The sequence below is a fragment of the Rhipicephalus sanguineus genome, chromosome 8, assembly GCF_013339695.2.
Source record: "Rhipicephalus sanguineus isolate Rsan-2018 chromosome 8, BIME_Rsan_1.4, whole genome shotgun sequence".
Taxonomy (NCBI): Eukaryota; Metazoa; Arthropoda; class Arachnida; order Ixodida; family Ixodidae; genus Rhipicephalus; species Rhipicephalus sanguineus.
Genome location: NC_051183.1, coordinates 75,678,916 through 75,698,088, shown reverse-complemented (window position 1 = coordinate 75,698,088; position 19,173 = coordinate 75,678,916). Strand labels below are relative to the sequence as shown.

Here is a 19,173-nt window from a genome sequence, read left to right as displayed (position 1 = left end):
GTACCTAATTAGCAATGTACATGTTTGGCCTAGTTGGCAATCCACTGATGTTACTTTAGTGCAAGCTTCAGAGGCGAGGGACGAGAGCGACACACAGCGCTTGTGTGTGTCGTAATCTTTCGTCCTTCGTCTCTAAAATTTCCGTTATAGGAGCATCGTACCTAATTACATTGTTTCCAATACCGCAGCGCTTAGTCATTTTGTTTGCTGATCAATGTCCGCGAAATATCTGTGGTGACTAACTAAGCAAAGCCTAATTATAGTTTCTAAATTCTGTCGGTACCGTAAAGTAGTTCGAGCGTGAAGAGAAACCGGACACGTGCACGTGTCCTTAGACAAATATTGATCCAGAAGCAGAATAATTTTCTCAATTAATCCCTGTGTTATTAAGTTAATGACATCAATATATAGGAGGAACACGTCCCAAGGCTATGGCCTTAACAGGAGGCCTCTAGTTCAACGTTCAAGAAGGAAGAACGTTGACGTTCAACGTGGCAATGAGGTTATTGATAAGTACTAACACGGCCGCAAAAGCGTACGGCGAGGTAATATAGCCTTTTACAGAACTGCACCTTTTTGCATAAGTGGAAAGAACTAACGTGAAAACCTCGTATGAGCATCAACTTCCGAAACTGCCAATTTTCAGCGCAGGCGATGATCGGGATAGCTCCGCTGCCTCACTTTAATGCGACAACGTTCGCTGAGAGCGCCGTATGCCATTCATTCATTGACCAGCTTAAAGCGGCCAGCAGTAACCGTTCGCGTGAGGTGAAACGTTAACAGCTCCAGGAAATTGCCGACCCGAATGTGAGAGGCGTACTGGAGGGCAACCGCACCAAACTTACCAATCTCCCGCACGGTCCAGCGAGCTGTCAGTGCAACGCCCTGGGAGCCGTGGCCATTTGTAAGTTTGTATCATTTATGGTGCAGGACACGTGGGCTTTTAGCGTTGCGCCAGGCCGACGGGCGCCATTGCCACGGCACTTCAACGATGAAAAGCAACAACCCAGAAAAGTCTGCAGATGCTTCATCTATACGCATACTTCAGACTGTATGTAGAAAGGTCATGAGGCTTACGGTCAAAAGCTTTTTGTCTACTGTTGTCTGTGTGCACTCTACACTCTAGACCACCGACTCCCATATATGTAGACCGCGTAAGTGGATCAATAGGAGTTAACCACTTTTATAGATTGACTCTCAATGCTTTCTTCCTACGAAAAAAAAAGGTGTACAAACCACGAGTGAAAACATTTCTATGAAGAAATATATGGAGTGAAAGCTGTCTAGACACGTTTTTAAACATAAACAACGCCTGCAAGGTCATTTTCCTTTAGCGGCAACTATGCATAAATATGCATTAAAAAACACAAGGCATTGTGTTGAAACGTTTCATTTCATTTTCCACTCATTATATCTCCCTTCGCCGTAGTCCATTCGATATTCGATTCGATATTAGATTCTCCTAATAACGCAGGACGACAGTAACGTTGAAACTGCGAAGTCTTCGAACCACGTCAAGGCCAATGACGATAGAGCGAGAAACAAAAAGCTAGAATGGGAAATAATATGAATCGAGAGTAAAATACGGGCACCTAGTCGTCACTTCCTTGTCGCTTCACGGGCTGCACGTGTTTCTACGCTTTTTCTTTGAGAATTTCGGGGTCCTAGCTCTCCGCCGCCCTTCTGAACTAAAGGCCACCGTGGGCGAGGATGAGGCCAAGAGGGAGGGCGGACCCGGGTTTCAAATTTAGAACGCCGTCGTTCCCTGGCCCAGCTGCTGCATGCCAGCCACCGCGTACGCATACCCGTTGCACCTCGGCCGAGAAGAAGCCTCTCTCGTGTGCGTCAGCTGGTCTCCCTTTGTTTTATAGCTACTTTAACTCGTCGTATTGGCTGCTTCGCGGCGAGCCGCTCGCGCTGTCAGTTCCTTGGCGTCGCTCCACTTCGTTGTTTACTGTTCGTTTGAATTGCAAAGCCCTGCATGCCCTTTCTCTCTTCTTAGCCTGCTCCGTTGTTTCGTAGATGGGGTCCCAACTGTGTCCCCATCCAACTGTTACGAAAGCCTTTCAAACGTCGAAAGAGTTCGCGTCATTCTTTTTTACCCCTTCTGCCGGCTTCACCCGGCGCCTTCGGGTCTCGGCCAGCTCTAACTGGAAGCCATAGCCGCGGTTCGCTTGGGTTGAAGAAATTTTTAGTCCGGTATGTGGCTGCGCAATGTCACCGTTATTTCGTTATTCATTAAGTATTACTGGTATAGCGAAACGTTGGTGACAGAAAAAAAGGGGAGGGGTTGGGGCAGTGAGCTTAGGTAGAGTTGGCCGAGTTGGCCGCCAAGCACGTTTGAAAGTGAAGGAGAGAGACAGAGAGAGAGGAGAAGATGGGTAGTGCTTTGGGTTCTATACGTCCGCGACTAAGTCAACAGTAAGTCAGACACACCGCAGTGTCGCTCTTTGGATGTCTGGGCTTACAAAAGGTGAGGCAGAACATTTCCTTGTTATATACGTTCAGTATGGAAAGTTTTCTTTTTTGCTTTTCTGTCGTAAAATACTGATAGTTACCCACCAATGTGTCCAAGGGAATGGCGGTCATAGAGAATAGCGGAGGCAAAGCTACGAGCAAAACATTCGGACAACGCGAAGTTCGAACAGCACAAGTAATGTATTGAAAAAAAAAAAGCAAATTGCGCACATGCTGACAATTAGTGATTGCAGCGTACTCTTTGCATAAACAATGGGAATTTGGATTTAGGGCACGTGATTTCGAACAGGGTCATCAATTGCGGGCAATAGGCACTTATCGTTTAAAGACGATAGTGTGGTAATAATCACGCAACGTAGGTTAACACGTACTTGTGGCTCTGTCTCGCTTCAGAGGCCCCGAAAAGTAATTATTGCGCGTAGTTCAAAAGGAATACGTTATGTAACCACGAAATTCGCGTGTGCATGTACAAAACATGACGGCTTAGCATGGTTGCCAGTTGCGCTTATAATAAGCGTATTTGGGCTTCTTTTTTAGACGAGCCGCTTATAGAATTTTCCAGTCGCTTGTCGCGTTTTTTCGGCTTATTTGCATTTTATCAGCAAATATAGTTAGTTTAGTGTTCATCGCGTTCACCAATAGCACGTTTGTCGTTCACTAATAGCGCGTTTGTCGATGACTTCGAGTAGTTTAGTGTTGAAGTAAAACATACGTTTGGGGAATCGACAAGTAACGATAATCATGCACTGGCAAACGTGCATTCAACCGAATGGAGACTATGGAGACAATGTTAAAAAGTCAATATGTGCTTTCGTTCATAGTTGCGCATATTTTCGCTGTAAAAAATAAGCACAGTGATTTTGTCAACTCCCCTTCGTATAATGAGTGACATTTTTTACTATAATTGAAAATATTTTCGAGAATGGGAAAATTCATTAAGTTTTCGCTTCTTTTCGGCTTTCTCGCGAAAGTCGCGCCGCTTTTTTGGGAGGCTTCTTTTTGGGATGATTCTTTACTTCTTAGCTCGGTCGCCATCTGGCCACTTTGCGGCTTAGAGAAATGTATTTAGTGGAGTCATATTTATTGCTACTAGAACATAAAGGACAGTGTGCTAGACCACGCCAAAACATGTAATAGGCACATTACGCTGCATCAGGTTACGTTCAAAACTTCAACTAGCTCATCTTATCGCCACGTCTCCGGGGCCCTTCTGCCTATTCAGAGGAAAACGAGTCGTCAAAAAAGATTGACGCGAATTGCGTTGCGCAGCACTCTGAACGCTTATTCATATCATAATTGCCCGCTGGCGATGGTTCAAGGAAAGATTTTGTTTTCTTTTTTTGTATTGAGGAACAGTCGACATGTGTGAGGAGAGCTGCGCAGCATTTCGAGCGCAGCAAAGTGATCACGTGCACTCTCTGTGACGTAACGTCTTTGCTTCAGGCTGCAGTGTCTGTTAAACAAAGATTAACTAATAGAGAAGAAGACGTTAAGCCTACTTGTCTTCCGGCTACAACTGTAATCACGGCGCAACGCAGAACACGAAAGAAAGGTCTGTTCAGACAACCAAGCTCTGACATCTCGTTATTCTCATAAAATTTGCACTTAAGATTCAATAGAAAACAACGTGCGAGCGAAAGAAAGAGCATTACTCACACTGATCACACAGTTGGTACTTTAGTTAAGTGTTATCGGAAATGTTGATTTGCGCTAATTATTTTAAAACTCATGGCAACGTCATTTGCGGAAGCTTTATATGCTGCATGAGTGAAGAAATCCGCCTTCCCGCGTCCGCGTGAACACTGATGGTGTCAAAAGCGACGTGTGGCTCATGCCCTCATACTAACGGTGAGAATAAAAGTTTAATCGGTAATAAGATGTGAAAATAAGTGAATTAAAGTACTAGTTGTACGTCAAGCGATTAGGGTAGTTAATAAAATGCACAAGGTGAATCAAATATTGATTAGCAGGGTATCAAACATGACAGCATAGGCTTTCACTAGTAGTTCCCTCAGCGTTATCTTAAGGAATTGTCAGTTTAGGGCGGAGCTGCCGTGCTTTTCGTTATGCCGTAAACTATCATCATCATTAACCGGCACGCTCTCTCTTCCTTCACTTCAACTTCGTCCTCTTCTTCATCTTCTGCCTCGCTCCCGGTGCACGCGCGCCGATTCGTCCGGTGTGGGATGCAATAACTTTGATGGGTGAGCGAACGAGTGCAGAGAGAGAGAGAGAAAGAAAAAAAAAGGATAGTGAGAAGAGGACACAAAAAGAGATTGAAAAAGAAAGAGCGAGCATTGCCATGTATATTACTGTATAACAAGAGGTGGGAAAGGGAAGTATGGGTGAGGAGGAGGGCAACGCCATCAGCTCCGCTGCTTACTCAGTCTTCGCACCACTAGTGCGTCGCTGCCCCCTCCCCCTTTTTTTTACACGTACCTAATATTTTATCACGCCTTCATTACTTCAGTCATTCTGTAGGTTTGTGGTCATGCAAGAGCTTCAATATTATCCCCATGGCTTGTACAAATACCCAGTGCCATCTGATTCAGTTATAACGCGCAATGGATTGTTTAAACGGTTAATGGGATTACGCCTCATGCGTTCACCCGAAATTCACGTGTTATTTATATTGTGTTATATTATTAGGTATAAAAATTAAATTAACGCTATTTATGTGGTGTTTTCTCGCACGGAACTCACATAAGTTATTCGGGATATATGTAGACAAAGCTCGCGTTGAGACTGTCTATACAAGACTTGTAAAAGGTAAAAAGATGTTTTGATCTAATATGGCCAAAAATCTTGCGAACTAAGCTTTTTTTTCTGTCTAAAGCTCAAGAGAAACACTAAAACAAGGAATATCAAGAACGAAAGAGGCAACCGACGATAAATGTAAAAAATATGATCACAGTTCCTTTACTGTTAATTCTCTACTCTCTAGGTTATGCATCTTTAGGTGCATGCAGCTTGACAGTCGAGTTTATCGATTGCTATCTCAAAACGTTTTTTATCACTGAATTGAGGTACGGCTCACTAAACGTCCAGCAAACCAGCAGTCAGTGACCAGTGTAGGAGGGTGGCGAGGGGGGTAATTTCAGAGTGAATGAACTCGAGTTTATGCTGAAGATATGCGCGTTGAAAAAGCAAAGCTGACTGAGCGCTGCGGTCAGCTAACCCCGCCAACTCTATCACCCCAACCTTGTACATATACATCTCTTTTATTTAATGTGTGTGTGTGTGTGTGTGTGTGTGTGTGTGTGTGTGTGTGTGTGTGTGTGTGTGTGTGTGTGTGTGTGTGTGTGTGTGTGTGTGTGTCGTGAGACATTTTGCAAGCGCCAAAGCCTCGAGCAAAGCTCTCGGGTACAAGGAACCGAAAGCGGGAGCTACGCGACCCTGACCGTGAAAACAGAAAAAAGAGAGGATGGCAGGCAACAGGCATACGCGTACGCTTTCCTTATTACGATTTCTTCTTCTTCGTTTGTATGTATAAAGTAGTAGCATATTTTCCTCCTAAAACGCAGCTCCACTCTAACTTCAGTACATCACGCCGTTTTTGTCGTTTTGTACATCGCAGTAAACGCAGGAATTCGAGGGTGTGTCGAAGGCTCGCTTTAACAGCGCGTACGTCACAGTGACGTCAGCTCAGCCCGCCGGAGTGCGTCAGTATTGCGTCCGAGCGGCGGCAATTATTCTGGTACCGAGCCAGCAGGCCTCTTTCAAAGGAGCGGCGACTCTCTGAAGCAACAGCGAAGGCCTGCCTGTCCCAGCGAAAGAAGTTAAAGAGCGGGAAAAGTCGCGATAGTGTAAACGTTCCCATCGCTGAGACAGCTTTAACGCGCGGTAAAGCGTCGTCTTCGTCGTCTTGACTGGAAGCCGCGATAAATCCGCCAACGGCTGTGATGCCGTTGGAGGTGTCCGCTTGCTTTGTGTATTGTCCGAGTGACCGTTCATGAAAGTCTTGCGGGAAATACTAGTGCCTTGGTCTCCGTTGCTCGTTAAAGGAAGCGTGTTGTTTTTCAACTCGAAATGTCCTCAAACGGCCTCTAAACAACCTATCAAAATACCAAAAAAATATAAAACAAGCCCGTTATTCTCTCCTTGCGTTTTCCCCTCAGTTCTTGACGCGTGCAGTTTGTTTATGAGACTTCCTGTGGAAATCAGCTCTAGATTGGTCCATAATACCAGCGATATCAGTTGTGAAATGCCTTCTACCCTGCTTTGCCGTGCAGTCGCACGGTCATTATATCATGTCTCGCGTGGCTATCGTGCGCGATCATCTGATTTCACTTCGTTATGTGCGTTGTCGACTGCGCAAGCGAAAATGGCAGCGTGTAGTCGAGAAGGTCGAAATCCTGACAGGATCAACACTTAGTGCTGACATTGCCCACGTATTTTGTGAAGAAATAAGTGGCGAGGAGGAGACAGCATCTGTAGGAAGGGCAGTGAAAGCGAGAAAGAAAGAACCGCCTCCTCTTGGAGTGCCCCAACTTGGAGTGGTTTAGGGGCCCCTTAAGGCCCTGCAGTCGGACAAGAAAGAAAACTCACATTGTGTGGCGAATCAGAATAAGATTTAGCTCGTCTTCTTGCTGAAGATGATGTCGTCAAGCTCACGTGTTTCGGCAAAAGTAAAACAATCAGAGCTGGTATCCATAGAAATATTTTATTCGTATTTTTCGTTATTATTTTATTCGTACTGAGGGCATAGTGCGTGGAATGAATGAATGAATGAATGAATGAATGAATGAATGAATGAATGAATGAATGAATGAAAACCTTCATTGTCGCAAAGAAGTTCTTCAGGCGAAGGTAGAGCCCTAAGTCCTGGGCCCCTTGCGGCCTTTGCCATTTTGCGAGCTCTGTCAATCAGCTTGAGCTGTTCTTTTGGCTTCGAGCGGGACAGCGCAGCCTCCCACTGCTCCGGTGTTGGTGTGTCGATTATTGGCGCTACTTTATGCCTCTTGACAGGCCCATTTAACGTGGTAAAGCGTTGGGTGTTCTCCGGATAGCGGAAAATTATTGCCATATGTCCCCAGATAGATTTTGCTAAGCGGACTCAAATTGGGATATTTATTAGTCTGAAGTTGCCTCCGGGCAACTGACTGCTCCCTACAAAGGTCTTTGTAAGGGGGGCTGTATATTATTCATATATCTGTTTGTGATACCGACAAAGCTTTATTTTCTTGCCTATTTCGCAGCATTACGGTGATCCAGCTGGTGATGCGTGCTCTGATTGAAGAGAATCCGCGGCGGTCGCATTTCGATGGAGTTTAAATGCTAGAGGCCCGTGTACTGTGCGATATCAGTGCTGGTTAAAGAACACCAGATGACCGAAGTTTCCGAAGCCTTGCACTAAGGCGTGACTTACAATTATATTGTGGTTTTGGCCCGTAAAAACCCCAGTAAAGTATTATTGAAAGAAGCGCTAATCGTTAATTCACTCTGCCACATGGGTATAGGCACTGTCCGTGGGGCGGATCCAAGCGGAAAGAGGAAAAATGTCTTGCGCTGTTTTTAATCGTCAAAAGTTTCCCGCGCCTTTACGTTTGTAGCGAACATCTGTGCATACGTGCCACGTTATTCCCTGCTCGCTTGATTGCCGAGACGAACCGCGCGAGTTTTCCTGCTGGCTTGAGCCCATGACGTGGGAATGTCTGATCGCCTCGTCCCACAATCAAAAGCGTTGCGGATCCCCATCACGTCTTCTTACGCGGTCGCATTGCACAAGCGGGCGTCTGTGAAAAAAACACCCTTATATAAGGCAGCAACTGTAGAGGGGGGAGAATAATGATCTTCACAGCGGTCGTTATGAAATATGCATTATGAAAAACGTTACGTCGAGATCTAGACAAAACCAATCAATTCGGGCTTCTTTTTTTATTGACATAACAAAGAAGTATATGTGGACGCGCAGACTTAGGCTTACACTACTGCCACCGTTTTGCAGTGTTGCTCAGAATTGTTCAGAGTTAAGGAACGCAATATACGACGCGTTTTCCCTTGCCCAGAGCACGGAAAACTAAGGACTATGCAGAGTGCAATCATGCAGCAAGTGTAAATTGTCCAAGGGTTCATAGGCGGGCTAGTTGCTATAGATTTGTTGCGAAAACCAGGCAGCGCAAACGAACGAAGACACAGAAGGATCAGAACGCAAACTGTCGCGTTCGTTTGCGCTGCCAGGTTTTCATAATGCATAAATTGTTCATCTTGTTCCACCAAGTAAACGGCACATTTTTGTTTTCTTGAAATACACCATTCTTAGCTAACGGAACACGCGGTGAACGTGACTGAGATGGTTCACTCTTGGTGGGACATGTTTGCGAGCATTTGCCAACGACATCGTTGAACCTACGCAAAAAGAGATTAGGAGTGTTTGTTGGAGTGGCTTAAGAAATGGTGTTAAGAGGAACGATTCTTTGGTATCGCTTTAAAATAATGCAGCACTATTCCACTCCTAACAGTGCTATTATTTATGTTGAAAGTATGTTTGTGTTATGGTTTACAGACATTATTACTGTTTTATGCGCATTTGTTTAGTGTTTTACTTGTACCCTAATGCATTCTTTCATCTTGCTGCGTAATCTTTTCCGCTAAAAGATCAGTGTAGAAACTCCACACAATTTGTATTAAAACTCGAATAAAGATGTAAAATAAAAATATAAAAATAAAACAACTTAGCTCTTTCCTGCCACAATAATCATCCTGTACAACCTTGCACGACATGGAAGAGATGCATATACACCGAGAATAAGGTGGCGCATTAAAGCATCGAAGCTTGTCAGCGTTGCCCTGGAGCCCTCCACTAAGGCGTGCTTTTTGATCGGATCGGGGTTTTGCAACGTAAAATCCCAAGATTGACTTAATTATTTTGTGAATGTTCACTTTGCTCGGCTGATGCTCTTCATATATGTGGCTGTAGCTATTACAACAGTGACAGACTTGGAAACGTCGTCCTCTACGTTGGGTAAAAATATATTGCATTGCGTTGGAAACTGATAAACCCAACCTTAATATACTTAACTTTTTGCGTTCGAGATCATGCGCGACTCATTTGGCACCAAAGCGTAAGCTCACGTTTCCATGCTCAAATATTTTCAACAGCGGTACATCAGGGCTTCTAAAAATCGATCGTATCAATTGATAACCTTGAAACGACGTGTGAGAAACACCCCCGTGTGTATCTGCATTCCCACGCCGCGATTTTGAAGCGAGATGTACGGAATTGTAGGCGACGAGTTGTTTAATGTTGTGACTCATTACAATCAGTTCATGAAAGTCTAGACCATGTAACCTTTCTTCTTTTCAACAGTGCTGCCGCGTTGAATACGCGTTAAAGGAGAAGTGGGTTCCGATAGATGGTTAAATCAATCAATCAATCAATCAATCAATCAATCAATCAATCAATCAATCAATCAATCAATCAATCAATCAATCAATCAATCAATCAATCAATCAATCAATCAATCAATCAATCAATCAATCAATCAATCAATCAATCAATCAATCAATCAATCAATCAATCAATCAATCAATCAATCAAAGCTTTATTTCCGAACTCATTACAATTTGTTGGGGGTTTTTACAAACACTACTCCGTTTGAAGAGACGCAAACCCAGAAAAGCCGCGTTTGAGGCGTTGTTCTGTGCCCCAGTCATCTCTGCTTCGCATGCGTTCAAAACAAAGCGCAAAATTCAAGTTGGAACTAAGGGTCAATTCGAGAGCTTCAGTGGACCAGTAAGTTTAGGGCGTCCGAAGAAAAGAGGCCATTATCTTTATCGCCACTTAATTCTTGCTTGTTAAAGAAGTCGTTTCTTTCTTTATTTTTTTTTTTTCGTTTTAAGAAGCGTTACGCGCAGAGATCTGCTCTAAATATAGCTTCCCTACGTATACACTCCCACCCTGTAATTACAGTGGAGGGCGTACTTTCCCCGAGTCGAACGATAGCTCTATCCCGACGCGCGTCGATCGAATGAGAGGTCGGAAGACCCTAATGACGTCATCAAACAGAGGCACCTTTTCTCCATGAGACGCCGATGTGGTCGATATGCTCGTCAAAACAAAGCGATGTTGGCGCAGTGGCGGCGGGCTTTCTGAAAACCGTTTTGGCTCGGCTGAAGGACTGATTGAATACTGTGTTTTGGTAGAATCGTTCGTCCTTCTTCTCATCAGGTCAAGATTATCTGTCGACATGCGTGTTTACGAAACCCTGGAGAGCCGGTAAGGCATATGTTGCGATAATCATTCGGTAATCTCGTACTTGCCTCTTCCGGTAGTTACTGTCACTTCTCTGTGGCGCCCTAAGCAGCACGCGTCTTTACTTCCACTGATGTCGTAAATTGTACCGTGCATCATTCACTACATTAGGATCCTGGTAAAGGTATATTCTAAAGCGTTTGTATAGGAGCTCATCAGGTCATATAAGTTGGACAGCCTTATTTTTATGGCAGTGAATACTATAGTCTTGTATAATATTAACATTTTATGTAGGGGTCTGAGGGATGGCCCAAAGTTTCGTTGCATTATACTGCATTGGCCTAACGTCCAGCGGTTGTGACAGTGATTCTTTCAGTGGAGCAGCGTTCAATTGTTGTAGACATTCAGCCGCCTTCAATTCTAGACAATTGTTGCCATGTAGACATTGTTGCAGACATGTTAAGTTGTCCGCGTTCTATCCCCTAACGTCAGAACTATATTTCATGCTCGTGAGGTAAGGAATACTTTTTTTCCCATCACGACATACATATGAATACAAAATGCCGGAAGCGCAGCAACGTTTCTTTCACATGATGTTAAACAACGGAGTGGTATGAAAGTTAGGCAAGAGAGGGGGGGGGGAGTCAAGGGTGAGCTGACACTTGAGGCACCTGTTCGAGAGTGATCCTGTTCTCCACTTCACCGAGTTTGAGAACAGCGCCAGCCATGCACTAAAACGCACCACACTTCTGAAAAATCCAAGTGGAGTGTCAAAGAGTAACGACCACTTCGGTCAAGGGGTGGCGCTACCATCTACTTTCTTCTATCGAAGGAGTAATAATGACATTCTGTGATGAATAAGGGGTTGATTATAGTCATGCATGTTCTCGTGATGACCTCGCCACTTTGCGATGGACTCCCGGCCCTTCCCGTCTACCCTTTGTGGATGCCTTTAAAGGTCAAATCAATGATGATTATCCGTGAAGTAACCCGCATTGTGCTTCTATTGACCACGCTTGTGTTCGTGCTTCTTGTTATTCTTATGCAGGTCAGCTCGAGTATTATGGTAGAGAGGTTCCCCGTGTCGGAAGAAGCCATACTTCGCACCGACCCCAGGCCCGTGTGGACCGCGGTCTGGCAGGAGTCTCTGGCTGTCTCCATACCTTCGCTTCTGCCTTCCTTCCGCAAAAATTCCTAACAAACGTCTTCCCCGGCGGGCATTTGTGACAGCCCACCCTCTCTGTGAACTTCGCAGCATTCCGTCGACTCTTCTTACCGGTATGTGCCTGGTACTAGAGAGTTTGAGAATTGGGGACCCAAGACGCTGGGTCCCCAAGCTGCGTTGGGCAGCCTGCGCTTGCGTACGGATGATCAGCAGAGTTTGAGAATTGGGCCAACGCAGGCTGCGCGTTGGGTCAAGCGCACGGAGCGCCACACGTGACGAAATTAAAATCATGCGAGACGCGGTTCATACTGCGCCGTGGCCCGCGCTGCGTCTGTGTCTTCTCGCTGGTGACAAAAGACGCCTTGGGGACCCACGCTAGTTTTCAATTTTTGCGTCTTGAATCAACGCGAGTGCAAGAGCCGTAGAGTGGCTTGGGTTCTGCGCATGCGCCCTGGCGGCTCGCAAGCTTATTGGGTCCCCAAGCTCCTTGTGGCCCCAATTCTCAGACTCTCTACTGTCGGAAAAATTTGCTGGCGCAGCAGTGACATCTCAATAAAACTGATTGGTGTTAACGTGATAGCTCGAAAAAATGGATAGGTGCAACGGCGATCGCTCGAAAGAAATGGGCTGGTGTAACAATGATAGGGCAACAAAATGATTTGGTGTAACAGCAATTGCTCAGAAATATAGTCTGAAATAAGGTTGCTAGCTCGAGAAAAGTGTGCAGATGAAACAGTGCCTGAAATTCTTACAAATTTATTATGTGTGTACTCTCAAGGCCAATGACGTTGCATAGTGCAGGAGTTGAAAATTTGCGAAACTGCGCAGCAGCCAAAATAACAAGTGAAAATTTAATGATGTTTAGGCTTCCCATACTGGGTCCTTGTTTACGATGACGTAATTGAAGAAACCTTCAGAGAGGACGAAGTGGGGTCGACAGACACCGTTGCGGTGTGTGACGTCTTCATGTTTCCTTCCTGAAGCACTGTTCGCTTCTGCTCTAATGATGTCATTCACACCACTTGGGTGTGAACCTTGAGAAAAAAATTTATATGTAGGTTTTAATGGCGTCTCGTGAAACTTGGGAAACCTTCTTCGCAGGTCGACCAGGAGTAGTTGGCATATTTTGCCGCCATGAACGGAAATAGTCAACAGCTACAGCTTGGCTTGGCCGCCAAGCTGACTTGTGCTGGCTCGGCTGCCTGCATAGCGGACGCCATCACTTTTCCTCTAGATGTCGCCAAGGTTCGGTTGCAGGTGAGGTCACCTCTGTCGTGCATTACGAACAGAACTTAGTCTTAGCGTTCCGTCTTCTTGATGCGCGAACAACTTGTACGGTGGCTTTATAAATCTCAATGCAGGCGACATCACTTGGTGACGGTCATTGCGCATGCTGTTTAACTTATACTTCCGCTGAGCTTTCATATTTAATAGTCGTTTAACTCTTTAAGGCACGACCAAAGAACGAAGATGCTTAATGAATGCAAAATTTGCCTATCTTATCCGCAAAACAAGCACACGCATGCATGTGCAGTCTATACGTGAACCAACCTTGCTGTAATGACGAACGCTTCCGCCACTGGCTCGTTTACAGGGTCGCCACTCGATGCGTCAAACTGTTACTGCTGATAAGTTTCAGTAGTGTGATCTCTCTTCTTTATTCATGCGACAATTTTCGAGCTAGCAACGGGGGGCCACTGTAATTGAAGCATTTTGCTGTCTCGAAAAATAAAAGGCGGTAAAAAGAAAGCCGCTATATTTTGTAGCGACTGCTGACGATTTTGCACTTAGCACACCCATTTCAACTACATTTCTGCGAGCTCCGTTCTCTCTTTCCACCTTGCTTTCTCTATTCATTTTCTCTCCTCCGCCCCCCCCCCCCTCTTCAGTGTAGGGTAGCAAGCCGGGTACAACCTGGTTAGCTCCCTGCCTTTATTTTGTCTTTCTCTCTTTGTTTGTATAGTTCACTTCAGCGTCACAAGATGGCGCCACCAGCATTGCCGCACTTGTTGGATTTTTCATGTCCCGGCGTTCGGGCAGTTGGAAAGCGTTTACGCATGGTCTCAAACTGTACTGATGAGTTTTTTGGAAGTATAACTACCACTGGCGCTTCGTAATCTCAGCAAGTCTTAATGTTGGGCTGTGCAGCGGTCAGCGAAAACAAAGATTGTGGTCATTTTGAACGAGTGGACGAGTATGGCTGATGTGTGGTTCCCTGTATCTTTCACTCCAGATCCAGGGCGAGGGCTCGACTGGCTACACCAGGTCGAATCTCAAGTACCGCGGTGTGCTAGGCACCGTGGCGACCATTGCTCGCCAAGAAGGACCCGCCCGGCTGTACGGTGGCATCGGCCCGGGCCTCCAGAGGCAGTTCTGCTTCGCCACTGTGCGCATCGGCTTCTATGACAGCGTCAAAGAGTCATACAGCATGGCCATTCTCGGTGAGTGCAGTCGATGTGTGTTATCCTTAAGCTAGCCAGAGTTTCCCAAGGCAGAGGAGGCAGCCTGATGCGACATTGCCTATGAGCGCTGTGTCAATACCAATAAGTTTCAATGCGCCTGCGTGCGTTGCTTTTCTGTCTATATATTTATTGATGTGGCGCCTTCAGAAATAAATCAAATGTTGGAAGTTAGCGCTGTGTCCGTGTCGTTCTCCTCTCCTATGTCTTTTTTTACCAAGGGCGCGAAAATAGTAAAATACATGGTGGACGGAACGAACGGATTAACATGCGCATCACAGGCTAAATTTAAGTAGATTTAGCCTGTGATGCGCATATGTACTGATTCTAACTGAATCAGTACTGATTCAGTTAGCCCTCATTTACTAACTGTGCAGACAGGCATAATGAGAGACTGCTGAATGAGCGATTGACTGGCAAATAACTCTCTTGCAGGCCACAACAAGGGCGGCAACTCTGCCTCCGTGCTGGGCGTCCGCATCCTGGCTGCCGTCACCACGGGCGCGATGGCCGTCGCTACGGCGCAGCCCACCGACGTGGTCAAGGTGCGCATGCAGGCACAGTCAGGCACCGCTCCCCGCCGGTACCGAAACTCTTTCCAGGCGTACCGCACCATCGGCCGAGAAGAGGGAGTCCGAGGACTCTACAAGGGTGAGTGCTCGTCGGCCGGTACATGTGTGTCTGAGGACAGACCCAGCTGACCATGAAGAAGCGAAAATTCCATTTGTATGCTATTTGTACGTGAAAAACGTCCAGGGTCGAATTCACCTAAGATGACTCGAAGCCGAGAGCCATCTTCTTTTTCGTTTTATTCGGGGGTCGATTGTATTGATCCCTCAGCCCCGAAAGCTTTTTGCACCTAGCCTGGTTTTGCACTGCCTCCAGGATCGGAGGCATTGCAAGCTTTCTGCACCTAACGTACCCCCAGTATTGGCCCAACTGTGACCACGCGATGATGTCATTGGATGACGTGATCATGTCACGTCAAGTGATGTCGCACTGTCGTAACTTTGACGTCATGATGACGTAACATTTTCAATCTTTGACGTCATGATGATGATCTTTTGCTCTGATGAATATAAAGGCTACGTAGGCTATGGCAAGATTACAATTCTGCTTTGCCAACACGCGGGATTATTAGGCTTATATATGAGATAATCTTCGTTGCTTAGCGTTAGGGACGGTTCGCTTACGCAAGCGTCTTCTCTGTGCGGCGACGCTTGTCCTGTGTGTTACTTTGCTTTTGCTTTGCCTCTTTTTGCACTGTTTTTCCCGTTTACAAACGTGTGACCAACTAGCCCATCGAACCACACTTCTGATGTTTCTTCGTTTGCCTCTCTTTTTTTTTTTTTTGGCGCCCCTTTAGGCATGCTTCCTAACATCGCTCGCAACAGCATCGTCAACGCGGCCGAGTTGGTGTGTTACGACAGCGTCAAGGAGGCCATCCTGTCTCGGGGCCTGCTGGGGGACAACATATCGTGTCACTTCGTGGCCGCCTTCGGAGCGGGCTTCTGCGCCACCGTGGTCGCCTCGCCCGTGGACGTGGTCAAGACGCGGTACATGAACGCCGGCGCCGGTCTCTACTCGGGCGCCATGGAATGCGCCGTGCGCATGTTCCACGAGGGCGGCCTCATGGCCTTCTACAAAGGGTGAGTGAGCACAGCACGTGTGCAGTGCGCAATTAGGGAACTATACAGTACATTCTAGTCGAGGAACGTTTGACGTGAATAAAGGAGACAGATCAATCCTTTTATTAAAGTGCAGGGAATTGTGCTTGCGCATATGTGAGCATCTGCGTGCTTCAAATTGCACATCAAATGAAAAGAAAAATAGTGGACATAAACGGCCTGAGTGGAGGAAAATGGACAACATTCATTTGGTTGACAATGCATATTCTACACATTTGATTGACAGTACTCTAATATATCAAATTCATACCAGGTATGCTTCTCAAGCCACGTCTTTCAACTGCAAGATATTATCATAAGTGTGTGTGAGCGAGAGATAAACGAAAGCGAAGGTCAGGGAAGCTAACCAAGCAACTGCTCCGTTGGCAACCTTACATTTGGTGATGAGTACACGTGGAGCAATAGAGAAAAAGAAAAGCGGGGAAAATGACAAAAGGTGTTGGTAATGGGAGCACACAATACATGAACTCGCGCTAACATTTAACGACCGTTCGAGAAGCCCAGTCCACATTAGGAAGAACAATAGAGATTTTGCGGCCTTTTGCATTCGAGAATGCCTATACCAAGTTCTCAGGATCCTTTTCTTCGGCAGTGGTCTTTCATCAAAGCGGAAGAGCTTAGCTTGCAGGGCGTATCGCATACACTGTCGAAGGATCGGGAGTGGCACAGCAGGCGTTCAGTTGTCCCCTCACAGCCGCAAAAGTTGTTTGTGGAACTGATGGCCATTCCTAAAATAATGCCAGTGATTTCCTCATAAATTAGAGCGTAAAAACCAAAATGGCCTGAAAAACGTTAGAAGCCCCTAAACAACCTCTGAAGATACACAGAACGAGCGTGTTATTCTCTCCTGGCGTTTCTCGTCTTTTCGGCACGACTCACGATTTCAGCAGTATCATGTTCATGTAACGTAATGATGCAATAAGCTCTCAATCGGTCCGTAAGCGAGAGATATCAGCTGTGAACTGTCTCCTGCCTTGCTTTGCCATACAGTCGCACGCCGTTCTGCCTTGTTTCGCATGACTATCATGCGCGATCAGCTGAATTCGCTTCGTTCTGTGCGCTTTCGACTGTGCAAGCGGAGATAACAGCATGCAGCGGAACATCGCGAAATCCTCATAGGTTCGACGTGTAGTCCTTACATTGTGTACGTGTTTTATGAAGGAGTGAGTAGCGAGAAGGAAACAGCGCCTGTAGGAAGGGTAGTGAAGTCAAGAAAGAAAAAAAAACTTTCTCGTCTTTGAACTCGGAGAGCTTTAGAGGCCTTCTAAGAAAGCGAACTTGCCGATGTCCAGATTAGAAAAAAAACTGCTTAGAAGAAGTTTGTTTTTTAGTAGGAATGTTTATTTTGTTTGTTTCGCTATACCTGTCACACTGAAACAATGACCCTTTCCTCTTTCACGCAGGTTCACACCTTCATTCGTTCGGCTAGGTTCCTGGAACATCTGCATGTTCATCACGTACGAACAGCTGAAGCGACTGTTCCACTACATGAACAGCGGTGACACCTCGTCCAACTGTCTGATTGTGGGCCAGGACAAGTACCATCTATCCCGATACTCTGTGCTGGCCGAGCCCAGCGCCGCCATTATCCTTTAACTCTGTACATATGCCCCACATACCTTTCTCATTTCACGTATCACGCATCTAGGAAAGAAGGACAGGATGTAGGCTAGTACGCGTTCATGTCTAAATCCTTTGCACTCACCGCATTCAGTGGACGTGCCACGGAAGACACGTTCAAGTCAAAGTTATCGCTACGTAAGAAATCATCACTTACTGAACAGCGTTGCCTAGCATCGAAGAAAGAATGACGGGATATACCCAGTATAGGCTAGTACGTGTTCATGCCTGAATCCTTTGCACTGACGACATTCAGTGGACGTACCACAGGGGGCACTCTCCAGTCAAAATTATCGCTTCACTACGCACGAAATTTTCACTTACTGAACAACGTTTGCCTGGCATCTAGAAAAGGAATGACAGGATTTACCCAATATAGGCTTGTACGCGTTCATGCCTAAACTTTTTTGCACCGGCGACATTCATTAGACGTACAGCAGATGACACGTTCCTGTCAAAATTATCGCTACGTACTAATTTCGTCACTTCCTCAACAACATTTGCCTAGGTCCATTGGTTAAGCACAGCAGGAAAAGTTTGCAAGCTGAAGTAGTGACGTGAACATAAGAGAGAGACGCACCTCTGTCGATGTCAGTGCTTTGTGCTGAAAACCTTTCCTGCCATGTCAGGTACCTTACAAGCCAGAAACTCTAATTGTGTTTGCCGTCACATTAACATAGTGGTACCCAAACGCAGGTAGAAATCTAGAAGTCATCCATCATCGTCACATTTTCTATATATGAGGAGGGAAGTAGACGAATTATCGCTATTATAACACTAGAATGGAGTCGAAGCAAACGTGCAGTCCTCTATCATGACCTCATTATCTCAGCTTTGACTCGCTTGGAGACAGACACAATTATCTGTCAAGCACGAAATGTAACCTAAAAGGCGACAGTGCCGCTTTATTATTTTGCAGTTAATACACCTTCAGTGCATTTTAACGAAAAAAAATCGTATGTCATCAGCCTTGCGCGAGGAACACCGGAACATTAACATCATTCTGCCGTCCCAGCTGACGACGCAGTTATCACCTCATTGTGCCCTCATCGTCGTGTTGATCACAAACAACTTCAGGACGGCGTTGTACTCCGGACTTGTCGATGTTTTGTTTCCTGCAGTAATTTCTATCTCGAGATGATGTCACCGAATGTTACGCCCTCAATACTACCACCTTTTTGGCGCCTTGTTTCCGGGCATGACGGCGATTGTAATAAAAATCCGTATATTTTTTATCTGTGTTGTTCTCTTGTCTTCTTTCTGAGAATTGTGTGTCTTGCCTGATAATGCATACTAGTGGAACCTCAAAACGCGACTTTCATGCACACAGGCTATCTCATGGAACTCTATCATGGGCCCATTCAGACAGCAAAATGACCATGATCACGTGCCTTTATATGCAGCTTTCAGGATTAATTTGCTCCTTTCGTGTACCTTCTCTCGCCCAAGGTAACAAGAATAGATAAGCAAGGCAGATCAGTAGGTTTATTTTCTGGAATTACTGGACGCCTGGATACAATACACGTCGTCATGCACGATCCAAAATTAATTTTCGAAATTAGAAATAGA

General features: G+C 45.7%; 1 protein-coding gene across 2 annotated transcripts in view; it reads left to right on the top strand.

Moving 5' to 3' along the window:
- Positions 1-18,839, top strand: part of LOC119402109 (mitochondrial uncoupling protein 2) — a 64,231-nt gene extending 45,392 nt beyond the window's left edge. For both annotated transcript variants that reach the window (XM_037669220.2, XM_037669219.2), the window contains exons 2-7: positions 11,721-11,950; positions 12,939-13,094; positions 14,071-14,278; positions 14,732-14,947; positions 15,663-15,945; positions 17,388-18,839. In XM_037669220.2, the coding sequence (XP_037525148.1) occupies positions 12,972-13,094; positions 14,071-14,278; positions 14,732-14,947; positions 15,663-15,945; positions 17,388-17,580 (1,023 nt within the window). In that variant the 5' untranslated portion in view covers positions 11,721-11,950; positions 12,939-12,971 and the 3' untranslated portion in view covers positions 17,581-18,839. The remainder of the gene's footprint in view (positions 1-11,720; positions 11,951-12,938; positions 13,095-14,070; positions 14,279-14,731; positions 14,948-15,662; positions 15,946-17,387) is intronic.
- The last annotated feature ends 334 nt before the right edge of the window (positions 18,840-19,173 follow it).